This window comes from Rhinolophus hipposideros (genome assembly GCF_964194185.1).
Source record: "Rhinolophus hipposideros genome assembly, chromosome: 3".
Lineage (NCBI taxonomy): Eukaryota > Metazoa > Chordata > Mammalia > Chiroptera > Rhinolophidae > Rhinolophus > Rhinolophus hipposideros.
Window position 1 is genome coordinate 15,136,538 of NC_138049.1, and position 13,534 is coordinate 15,150,071.

General features: G+C 33.7%; 1 protein-coding gene across 4 annotated transcripts in view; it reads right to left on the minus strand.

Annotated features, from left to right (window-relative positions):
* The window catches only part of PCMT1 (protein-L-isoaspartate (D-aspartate) O-methyltransferase), a gene marked incomplete at its 3' end in the record, with an annotated part of 44,513 nt that overhangs the window by 16,094 nt on the left and 14,885 nt on the right, over positions 1-13,534 (minus strand). For all 4 annotated transcript variants that reach the window (XM_081031650.1, XM_081031651.1, XM_081031649.1 and 1 more), the window contains exons 3-4: positions 13,184-13,215; positions 1,469-1,573 (exon numbers count right to left, since the gene is read on the minus strand). In XM_081031650.1, the coding sequence (XP_080887776.1) occupies positions 1,469-1,573; positions 13,184-13,215 (137 nt within the window). The remainder of the gene's footprint in view (positions 1-1,468; positions 1,574-13,183; positions 13,216-13,534) is intronic.

The following is a 13,534-nucleotide window of genomic DNA, read 5'->3' on the forward strand; positions in this document are numbered from 1 at the left end:
TCATTTTTCAAATTTAAATTTCATCTAGAAGTGTGACTTTAAATATTAAAATGTTACATAAAAAAAAATTATAGGGATTTCTACACCTGATTCTACTGCCATATGTGGAAACTATAAAATACATAAAAAATATAAAAAGGCCACAAATATAATTAATTGTAAAATAAGTTTAACATATATAGATTCATCTGGGTTCACATCTAAGTTTCATATCATTTCCTTATGATAGAATAGCCTTGGCAAGTTATTCTATGAATCAGGTTCCTCAGCTGTAAAATAAGGAGGAGAAGGGGACATACCTTTACTAGATGATAAATGATGTGAGGATTAAATAAGAGAATATGTGAAAAGCACCTAGAACACTGACTAGCACATGGTAAATGTGTGAAAGACATTAACTTAAATTAACATTTTTGTAAAAGATAACTCAGAAATCTAATGATTTTTAAAAAATAAATTTTCTTCTGAAACCATAAATATGTGGTATAGCAAACATGTCACTAGTTAAATGTTATTTCTAAGCTTTAAAAATAAAAGCAAAAAAACCTGACATCCCAGTAGTGAGGGCTTACCTTCTAAAAACAAGTGAAACAGCTGAAGTATCTAAGCCCTTATTACGTACCAGGCACTATTCTAGATGCTTAAGATACATCAGTGAAAAAATTCAGACAAAACTCCCTAAAACTTACATGCCAGTGTTTTGCTGATTATACATTTATAGTAAATTAAATGGATTCTAGTCCAAGTTGGATCCAGAAATTCCAGTTTTACTAGATCAGAACCTTCCAATCTGGCCTCACAGGACAAGATTTTTCAAAATCAACTTGATTTGATTATTCGAACACAGATAAAGCTTTCCTCCAGGTGCTTGAGTGGCCTCCAGACTTAGAGTCTGGTAGTCATTTACTAGATAAGCCTCTGGTGATAAAAGTATAATAATTAAGACATTTTCCTAAAAGCACTTTTCTTATGTAAAAGAACTTCCACCCTCATTCTTGATAAACCTGTAGGCCTGTTTGGAAATCAGGCTCTCTCTAGTATTTTCCACCAGAATAGAACTTGGAAGAACGTAGTTTGGGAGCTACTGGCTGCTATCTTGTGATCATAACAGCCGGTCTGCTAATGAAGTCAACATGCAGAGAAAAGCAAAGCCAAACCAAGAACCACAGAAAAACCCATTGTCATTAACAATAGCTGATGTTCTAAATCCAACAACACAAAAAGCCAGATACACCTTTAGATGTTTCCATTATATCATCCAAATTCCCTTTATCCCTGTAAGTTTGGACTGAATGTTCTGTTACTTCCAACAATAACAACAAATCCTAAGTGATATGTATTCTAACTGCTATCTTAATTTAAAAAAACAAACAAAAAACCAACCTTCAAGAACTACTAATGAAAAAAATAACGGCCAAATCATATACTATGCTTCTGTTGGGGTCAAAACAAAAAATAAAGGTCTTACCATCCGTGCAAAACATGCAGTAAGGATTCCACTTCCAGATCCCACATCAAGAGCTTTAGCTCCTTCATGCAATTGATCGTACAGAAGTTCTAGTGCGTATGCATGCTGCCAAAAGAAAACAAAGCATATATTCATTTTTTTTCAAGACTCTATGAAGTCTATACACCACGGCATATAAATAAAGTTGCCAACTTCATACCAATTTTTCTACTACTGTCATCTATCAAGACAATGAAAACATATTATATAGTACTTATACCTACACAGCAATTACATAAGAAAATTCTCACTGTTTGATTAAATTTTTACATTTAGATGAAATATTTCAGTAATTTTTGATCTTGTGTGAATTTTGAAAATTTAATTAATTCAAAGTCAAAAGCTATAAAAGGATTTACAGTGAAAAGTCTCCATCCCAACCCTGTCCCAACTATCCCCGTCTCCAATCAGTTTCATTCCCTACAGGCAACCAATATGACAAGTTTCTTGTGATTCTTTCCAAACATAACCATTCTACGTACACACAAGCAAATGCATATGCATTTTTTTCATTTATTATATCCTGAAGAACCTTTTTTATCAATACTTAAACAGCTTATTCATTCTTTTTTATGGCTGAGGAGTATATTCTTGTATGGATGTATTATAATGACAAATATCCCTAATGAGAGAGATTTAAGTTAGCTCCAATTTTCTATAACAAAAGAGATGAAATAATCTTAAAAGGTGGATCTGTAAAATAACATACAAATCTTTTATAATAATCTTATAACGTATATCTATAGGATAAATTCCTAAAAGTAGAATTGAGAGGCCAAATGATATATATTTTTATATTTACAGTAATATAAATTATAAATCAAGTAAATCATATTGGTTATGCTTTGGAACCGAAACGAAAAAAAAGCTTTCTCTACTCCATCTATTTTATAAACTTGTATTTCAGTGCCTTCCCAAAATATGAAGTTAGAACTAATAAATGTTATCTCCAAAGCTGCTCTTAAATGCCTGGTATGTTCATTATTAAAAATCATCAGGTCCTGCAGCAATAATACATTCACTACCAGATTTTGGTTGATAAAAATACACATCCATGAATCCACTGTGATAATAAGTAAATATGTACATACATCTATACATACATAAATGGAAAATAAAGGGAAACTGTTCCCAACTAATAAACATAGATGAAATGATGAACTCAGAAAATCACCATTTGGCAACCATTTCAGTAACAAATGATTCAAGCAAAAATCATAAATAGATGCTAAAGCTAGTGGATTATCATTTGAAGAGTAACAGGATAAATACATAATCTCAAAATGTTCATCCAAGACACTTATTAATTACACAAAAGAAAAGTGTAACTTTACAGTGGAGTTCAGAGAAACAATTACTCAGTGGAGAAAACTAGGTGACATTACCTTCATCAGCTGATCAACGTTAACAACACCAATGGGACACCCTGACATATAACATCTGCTAAAATACATAACTTCTGGAATATCCCAGACAAAAATGCATAACCCATGCCTAATCATAAGAAAATAACAGATAAAACTAAATTGAAACATTCTTTAAAATAACTGGCTTGTATTCATTAAAAATCTTTAAGACCATTAAAAAAAACAGAAATGATTCCAGATTAAAGAAGACTTAAAAAGACATGACAATTAAATAACACTCCTGATCTGCAATTTTCTTTTCCTATAAAGGACATTTATAGAGCAATTAATAAAATCTAAATAAGGTCTACAATTGGCTAACAGTATTGTATTAATGTCAATTTCCTGATTTTGATGATTGTACTGTGGTTATTTAAGAGAATGTCCTATTTTTAACAATGAAGAGCACTGTATCTAGAAATCACTCCCGAAATTCATAAACAATACATATATATTTCATATATATGTATATGTGTAGGGGAGAGAGAAGGAAAGAGAGAGACATAATAAATCATAAAGTAAATATAGTAAAATGATAACATTTAGGAAATAGTGTAAGAGACTGTTAGCATGAGAACTGCTATCTTAAGGTCAGGGTTAACCGCCCCTGGCTTGAAACACAACCTAAGTGTAAACACAACCTGACTGTAAATTCCAAGATGTGGGCAGTGACAGCGAGGAGACAAGCAGCCCTGTAGCTTATCTTATACTCTTTGAAGTTGTGTAAGTCCTGCAGTTTATCGTATACTCCTTAAAGCTGTGTAAATCCTGTAGTTTAATTACTGTGTGCCTTGAAGATGCTATATAAACCCTGAGCTTTAAGTGTTTGGGGTCCTTGTTGAAACCCGCTGCGTCGGGCAGATACTCGGACCCCAGCTAGCTGGAAATAAACCTCGCTGTGTGACTTCTGTTCACTTGAGGAGGGGTTGACTCTGGACCCTAACAATAGGTAAAAGATATATGGGAATTATTTATGTTATTCTTCCAACATTTCTGTAAGGCTGAAATTCTGTTAAAATGAAAAAGAATTAATAATCAGATACAGGTAATGTTCAAAATTGAGGATAGATTGGAAACTTCCTATTTGGAAAACTAATTTAGGTGACAAAAGCCAGAATACTGGTTACCTTGAGGACAGAAGTTGACTAGGAAATGGCATAAGGGAGCTTTCTGGGTTACAGGAAATGTTCTATATCTTGATCTGGGTAGTGCTTACAAATATGGACACATGTAAACATTCATCAAGCCATACACTTGAGATTTGTGTACGGTACTGTGTGTATATCACAACTTAGTAACAAAAACTTTTAAAAGACTATTTATTCCAATTACTAAAAGTATAGCTCATTATGTACATCCTCATGTGATGCAACAGGTAGAACCATTAGGGACTGTTCTTAAAAAGAAAAAAAAAGGAACAAGTTAAATACCACTAGGAAACAATAAACCAAGTTTGAACACAGGAAATTCTATAGGACAAATGAATAAGTTTTATCAGTAAATAAATGGCAAAAAGAAAGTGGACTGTTAACACTAAAAAAGACTACGAAGAATAAAAAAGACAGAAAGATGCAATATACAGACCTTGTTTGGATCCCGATTTAAGCAAATCAACTGTAAAAAAACTTTTTGAAACACCTGGAAAAGTTTGAACATGGACTAGTTATAATACTAAGGAACACTGTTAGGTATGATATTGTATTGTTGTGTTTTTAAAGTCTTTCAGATTTATACTAAAGTATTTAAGGGTGAAATAATATTATGTTTGGGACTTGCTTTTAAACAGTTCAACAAAGAGAATCACATAGATTCTTTTGCAAAGAGAGTGGAAGAGTGAAAACCACTAGTACTATGAAAACAAAAGTTCTGGATTAAATGTCAAAAGTACTGGATTCCACTGGTGCTGCATTTATTAGCCCCAGGCATTGGCAATTAGTTTTAGCTCATTGTTCCTCAATTTCCGTGACATTAATGTGGAGAGAAAAAAAGTTGTTCCAATCCTGCCTTCTCCACAGAAGTATATCATTGTGAATAAAAGTCATGATATATTAAAGTACTTTATCAATTCTAAAGCATTTAAAAACGAAAAGTATAATGTTTACATTAATGAAAATCCAACCATTGCAGCACAACGACCTGCTGCTATTACTCTTTAAGGTACTTCAAAGTCATATATAACAAGTAATATATGCAAAATTACAAGTAATTGATCTTTTACTTCTATTTAGCGTGTTTTAGAGTGTTGGTAAATCTTGTATATAACTGTCAAACTATGAGTGGCTTCCCTCTTTGGCTTGGTTAAAGAATGAAATGACTTCGTTAGTAAAAACAAAACAAAAAAAAACATTTGGTTAACACCCTCCTGTCCCTTTTCTCCTGTTATCCTGCCCCATCCCTTCCCTATCTGAACAGGTCACTGGTAAAGCCTTAACCTGGGCTAAACAAGGTAGTTGCCCATACCCAGGAGGGCGAAAGGGTAGCTGCAGTGCCCAGTCAGAGTGTCAGAACCCAAGCAGGGTCAGGGGTCATCTACACTGACAAAGGGGAGGGGACCAAAACAAGTGTCCGTACCCAAGCGAGGTGAGGAGGGTTTCCGTGCACCACGGTGGGAGACAGTGACAGCAGTGGGAAACTGGCTACATACAGGGGGACTGATCAAATAAATAAGTATATTAGGAAGAAAGGAACCAGGTTTCTCACTGTCAGAAAACGAAGTGAAATATGAAAAGGGAGAAGACAGGAAAACATGAAAATATACTGACATAAACAAACAATAAGGGACAGACATTTATAAGATCTTGAAGTACCCTTTCACAAAATAACGATTAATTGCAAATGCCAACAAAAGTAACTGTAGAGTGGAGAAGGCTCACAGACACTACCTTAATCAAATGAGTATCATATCTTTAGTAATGGGACTAATCAAAATTGTACACTGTCTGATGGGATTTTAACGAGAACCCAGCATCACTTCTGTGATATTCCCACCAAAATGGCATAACCTGAATCTAATCATGAGGAAAAATTAGACAACCCCAACTGAAGGACATCAACAACACAACTGGCCTGAATTCTTCAAAAGAGTCAAGGTCATGAAAATCAAAGAAAGGCTGAGGAACTGTTCCAGATTCAAGGAGACCAAAAGAGGAGTGATTCTGCTGGATCCTTTGTCATTGAGGACTTCATAGGGACAACCAAAAAACCGGAAAGGTGTTTGAAGATTCAATGTTCATGTCCTAGTTTTGATGGTTATATTGTGGTTACTTGGGGGAATGTCCTTGTTTGAAGGAAATACACCCTAAAGTACGCAAGGGTGATAGGGCGTCATTTCTCTAACTTATTCTCAAACGGAGTAAAGAAAAGTTTTTGATACTGTACTTGCAACTTTTCTGTAAGTTAGAGATTGTTTCAAATTAAAAACGATCTGACTGTGTTGTATGAAAGGAGAGAATGTTAAGGTTAGCGCTCCCCTAGACAAGGATGAAAGAAGCCCTCGGGCCTAACACACAGATGGTTAAGGCATTGCCACCTACTTCGGGACATCTAACCATTGCTTTTTTATCACTTTGCGAGGGATGTAAATGTCTAACTAGTACATTGTTTTGTACACCTGAAACTAATTTTTAAAAAAAGAGAAAAAAAATCTAGAGTGGCCGGATAGCTCAGTTGGTTAGAGCGCGGTGCTCTTAATAACAAGGTTGCTGGTTTAATCCCCATACGAGCCACTGTGAGCTGCGCCCTCCACAACCAGATTGAAACAACTACTTAACTTGGAGCTGATGGGTCCTGGAAAAACATACTTAAAAAAAAACACACACACAAAAACACACACACTCACATCTTTAAAAAAAATAACTTTAACTTCCTTTGGTGTTTCAAAATGGTACAGTGGGATAGTATCTGAATCATCATTATGAACATCAACCAGTAGAGCAAGAAAGCACTAGTTAATGAGTTTTTAAGACACGCACTGGATTAACTAACTTATACTAAGGAAACTGCTGGGGATATTTTATTGAAACTTGCTGTTCTTAGACAAGAGACTTAACCCAAAGGATGGAGTCTCTATGAAGAGAGTTTGTGTACTTTTGGGGAAATGAAGATCTGTAGCTTTCATCAGATTCTTAAAATGACCAGTATTCCCTGAGAGTTAATAATTTCCATTACTAAGACAACAAGTATCACACACGATAAGAAAATGGAAGTAATCAAAAGGACAAGTAACTCCTATAATATCTGACTTTCCTAATCCCAGAAATCAAAGGACTAGAAGAGACTTCTTTAAGGTGCCAATTCCCAATCAATAGGCAATACTGTTCCAATCTAATTCCAAAAGAAACTCAGGAATTTTTTTTTCAGTATTATGTTGGAATTTGTTTTTTTAAAAAGGGGGGTATGCTAAGTTATTAAGTCTCATTCAGATTTAAAATGTGAAGGCCTTCGATCACAATTACAAGCTTTCTTTTCATGTTTTTATCACTATAGATAGTATTTTTCTGGATAACCCATGATCATCTCTAAATCTAAAACTTAGCAGTTCTTTAAAAGTTGATTTTTACAACTATGAAAAATTTCAAAGCCACAGAAAAACTGGAAATACAACGAACACCCTTTTCTCCTCATATAGAGTCACCAACTGTTTATACTGTGCAATGCTATTTTACCAAATCATCTAAAAACAGGCTACAGACATCATACTTTGCTCCTAAATACTTCAGCATGTATCTGCCAAACACATACACACACACACACACACACACACACACACACACACACACACACACTAGGACATCTTCATTTGTATCTACATCACCATTATTACCACACTCAAAATCATCAATTTAGTATCATCCAACACATGCACCATACTCAAGTTCCCTCTTTTGTCCCCAAAATGTTCTTTACAGCTGTCCCCCACCCAATCCATTCAAAGTTCATGCAAGCATTTGCCAATCTAGAACACTCTACCCCCAACTCTCCTCCACCACTTTTTTCTGTTCTTCAGAATACTGACTCTTTTAAGGAATCCTGTCGGGTTGTACTACTAAACAGCCCATATTCTAGATGTGACAATTTCCTCGTGGTTGATTCGGATCAAAGACTTTCAGCAAGAGCACCACACTGAACCTGCTGGGCACTTCCCATTACCTCACATCAGCACCCTTACTGCTGGACTTGCCAAGCTCAGCCGCTCAGGAAATGCTGTTAACCACCAGATCACTGTATTTTCGAGGAATATTTTTCTTTGTTATTAGCAAGTATTATGTAATCATTTGAGGCTACATGGCTATTTCTGTTCCCTAACAACAATGCTTTGAATAGTTTTGATTAATTGATGATCATTGCCTAATTCAATCATTACATTGATAACAAAATAGTGATTTTTAAAATTCTATTATTCCTTTCACATTTATTAATTGGTATTCTTTTGTTTTTCATTTTTTCCCTGTCTTCCTTTTCTAAAAAAATCTCTATGGACCCATAGATTTTTGTTTTTTAATTCACTGTGTTACAATCCATTGTCTTCATTATCATTTTTTGATTCTCAAATTGTCACCAATGTAGCCTCTGGCAGTCTCTTCAAACCTGCTCCTCTGTCTTTCCAACATTACCCCAGGAGGCTCTGACAACTTCCTCACTTTCCAACAGTCAGTCACTACTCCAAGGAGCTCTACTCTCTTTAGTGAGAAATGGTATTTAGAATCAATGATGCTCAGTGTGGTGTGCTCACTGCTACCAGGATGCCATTTTAACAGGTTGCATTTAATCTCATATCCACTGCATATGTCACATTTTTATTAAGACTTTGGAAAACATCCCAGGGTTGTAGTTACTTCCAACCTGTGATTTTAAGGTTCCTTACACGTAAATATCCTCACTTTCTGTTTCTCTTTTAATACTTCTAAGATCTATGCAATAAATGATACAAAATCACAACTGCTTGTCCATGACATAATTAATACTATTTTATTCTATTCACATCCTTGTCCAGCAAGCATCAAAGGACAACATATGCTTATTGTTTGTATATGTATATATACATGTAGATGTATTGTGTGACTACACATACACATTTTCTTTATTAAGAGACATAGGTTACTCAGCAAATATAAGTTATTAAAAATGCACCCTTTTGAACCCTCATACACTGTGGGTGGGAATGTAAATTGGTGTAGCCACTATGGAAAACAGTATGGAGGTTCCTCAAAAAATTAAGAATAGAATTACCATATGATCCAGCAATTCCTCTCCAGGGCATCTACCCCTAAAAAAATCTGAAAACATGTATTCGAAAAGATATATGTACTCCGATGTTCACTGCAGTGCTATTTATGGTGGCCAAGACATGGAAACACCCAAAGTATCTTTCGATAGATGATTGGATAAAGAAGATGTGGTATATATACACAATGGAATACTATTCTGCCACAAGATGAAATACTGCATTTGCGACAACATGGATGGATCTTGAGATTATTATGCTAAGTGAAATAAGTCAGACAGAAAAAGTCAAGAACCATATAATTTCACTCATATGTGGGATATAAAACTGAAGGCAACAAAGGAACAAGACAAACAAACAAACAAACAAAAACTCAGACACAGACAATAGTTTAGTGGTAACCAGAAGGTAAGGGGGGAGGGAGATGGTAGAAGAGGTTAAAGAGGGTCAAATATATGGTGATGGAAGGAGAACTGACTCTGTGTGGTAAACACATAATGCAATATATAGATGATGTATTATAGAATTGTACACTTGAAATCTATGTAGTTTTGTTGACCATTGTCAGCCCAATAAATTTTAATAAGAAAGATTAAAATGAAAAAAAATAGTATGCTTTTTAGAAAGAAATTCTGATACAAGCTATGACATGGATAAACCTTGAGGACATTATGCTAATTGAAATAAGCTAGTCACAAAAAAAGAAATACTCAAAAAAAAAAAAAGAAGTACTCTGATTCCACTTATGAGATACATGGGGTAATCAAATTCATAGAGACAGAAAATAGAATGGTAACCTGAAACCTATGTAACTTTATTAACAATTGTCACCCCAATAATCTTTAATTTAAAAAAAGGAAAGAAAATAGAATGGTAGATGTCAGGCTGGGAAGAACAAGAAATAGGGTATTATTTTTAAATGGGTATAGATTTAGTTTTACAAGATGAAAAGAGTTCTGGAGATTAGTTGCACAAAAATATCAGTGTAATTAAGATAACTGTACACTTAAAAATGGTCAAGATGGTAAATTGTACACTATGTACATTATACCACTATAAATTTTTTTTTAAATGCATCCTTTTCAACAATTAAAAGACAAATAACCCAACTAAGAAATGGAAAGGGATTTGAACAGACATTTCTCCAAAGGAGATACACAAATGGTCAACAAGCACATGAAAAGATACTCAGTGTCATTATCCTTAGGAAAATGCATATCAAAACCATTGATATGGTTTACATAGACACCGCTTTACAGCTACAAAGATGGATAAAATAAATAAAACATACGGTAACAAGCATTATCAAGGAAATGGAAAAATTGGAACCCTCATACATTGCTGGTGGGAATGTAAAATAGTGCAGCCACCTTGGAAAACAGTCTCACGGTTCCTCAAAATGTTAAACACAAAACTACCATAGTACCCAGCAATTCCAAGTACACACCTAAGAGAACTGAAAATATATGCACACACAAAAACCTACATTAATGTTCACAGTAACATTATTTATAGTAGCTAGAAAGTGGGAACAAAAGAAAAAGTGGAAACAACCCAAATGTCCCATCAACTGACAAATGAATAAACAAAATGTGGTATATCCATACAGTGTAATATTATTCAGCAATAAAAAGAAATTAAATTCTGATGAATGTTACCCCATAGATAAATCTTGAAAATATTATGCAAAATATAAAAATCCAGTCACAAAAGACTATATATTGTAATAATCCCATTTATGTGAAATGTCCAGAATGGGCACAGTACCAAAAGCAGCTTAGTAGTTGCCAGGACCTGAGTAGAATGAGGGCTGAGAACAGACTGCTAATCGGTACAGAGTTCCTTTTTGAGGTGATGAAAATGTTCTGAAATTAGATAGTAGTTTTGTTTGTACAACTCTGGAATAGATTTAAAACTACAGATGTGCATACTTTAAATGGATGAATTTTATAGTATGTGAATTATATCTTAATAAAGCTGTTATAGTTCGTTTTTTAAAAATGCATCCTTTGCCATGGAGCTACTATCATATTTTGTTTGCAAATTAACTGACAATCAGCAAAAAATGTCAGGAGGAAAAACCAATTCACACAGTATATCCCTAAATATCTAAACATATACACCGCCAGTCAATTTCTTAAACATGTTGCATACCAATTCTCCAAAATAACTTTTAGGTTTAAATGAATGTTTCTATATAAATCTTTCATTTTAAGTAGTAGTTCAAACTGTTCGTAAGGATCTTAAAACTGTAACTTTTTTTAAATCACTAATTTCTTTGAATAGGTAATACATTAAAAAAAAGTTCCTATTCCATGGTTTGAAAAAAAGGGAAATATTGACAACATATAGAGGGAGAGTATAGAGTAAAAAGAAGATCTCATTTCCAATCCTATTCCTCCAATCACCTAATTCACTACCCTAGAAGAAATAATTTTTAGTTTTCATGCCTATAGGAAGACATACGTGTACGTTTTTGACTTTTGTATATTAAAGAATACTTTACTCTTCTGCACTCTCTTTTACACTTAATGTTTCCTAAAGATCTCACCATATTGGTACTAACAGAGCTTCCTCATTTAAAAGTTTCACAGTATTTCACTGTATAGATATACTATAATTTATTAACCGTCCACTATTAGTGGACCATTAGTGATTGTTATTTTTCCCTATGATAAATAATGTCAATGACTGTATCTTAAAGCCATTTTGCACTTGTACAATATATTATGGGATATCTTGAAATAAAACTGGAGAGTCTGGGGTATATTTCACATTTTATAAATATTGCCAAATTGCCTTCCAACACGATCAATGTACTCTCTCACCAAAAAAAGTATGCGACTACCAGTTTTCCCTTTCCAAAACAAAGTATCAAACTTTTTGATCTCTGACAATCTGGTAAGTGAAAAATGGTACTTCATTGTAGTGCTAATTTGCAATTTACTAAACATAAGTGAAGATGACATATGTTCATTTGTTTAAATACCAATGCCATTTGTATTTCTTTTTCTATGAACTATCATTCTTATATCCATTTTCTTTTGGACTTACTGGCCTTTTACTTAACTTACAGGATACATGTATACACATATGTATGTTATATATATATATGAGTATAAAAAAATTTTCTATATGTCGTCTCATGTATTACAAATATTTCACTCAGTTTTTCCTCTTTTACTTTTGTTTATAACATTTTTTCCTTGCAGAAATATCCAAATTTGTATGTTGCAAAATATGTCAGGTTTTAATGGCTTGTCTTTTGCCATGTTTTAAAAAGTCATTTCTGGGTGCGGGGGCGGGGGAGTTATCACTTTGTAAGGGGTATAAATGTCTAACTATTACATTGTTTTGTACACCTGAGACAAACAAACAAAAGTCATTTCTACTCAATGTTTATAAATATCTTCCTATATTTTTCTTCTAGTTTAATTATTAGTTCACTATGAATATATATGTAGAATTTATTTTAGTATAAGGCTCTAAGTTTAAACAAGAGCTTCTCCCACCCCAAGCACTTGCAGAGAAATCAGAAACGCTATTGTTCTGTTCACCAAAACCAACAGAATACTCATTCAAATAACTGACATTTAAAACCCAAGAAAATTCCCAACAGATTAAAAGTGTTAGATAACTTAAAATAGGTCCTTCTGAAACTTATATAGCTTTATAGCTGCCACATTTGACCAATCTGTAATGAAGTTTTCGTATAAAACATGAATATGCAATGTGCGAGTTCTATAAAATGTCCATTATTTGAAATATTCTCTCCCTTCATTAAGCCGTCACTAAACCTGACAGTCCATTTTGTACATGGTTAGATACCAACGGCAACCACCACAAACTTTAATGAGTTTCTACCATGGAGTTCTATGTACCATGTATGAAGAATAAGACGTTCATGATCAATTTGCTATAATTCACAGGTGATAAAATTGATGTAACTAAAAGTTTAAAACGTTCTTTAAACCTTTTTTACTGAAGAAAATGATTGTAGAGGAAAAAGATGATCCATTAGTACCCAAATGACCAAAGTTAACGTACCATATGCGGAGCACTGATTGTTGCTTGGAAACCTACAAAAGAAGAAGAGAACTACTGAAAAATTCAGCTGCAAAAACATACCAAAGACTCCATGTAATTCCTTTCCTAACACCCATAAATTACTTTCCATAATATTTTTCATTTTTATGATCTCAAGAAATTAAAACTTTTATTTTGTACTTTGGAGTTCTGTCATGCAGCAGTTAAAATTAGGAAATCATGCAAAGGCTACTGTGCTCATCTAATACAACTGTCCACTATTTCTAAAGATCTCTTCTGTATAGTTAGCTAAGAAAGGAAGAATTTAAATAAGTTGAGCTGATAAATGACTTGTTTTCTCTTCAGATTTAT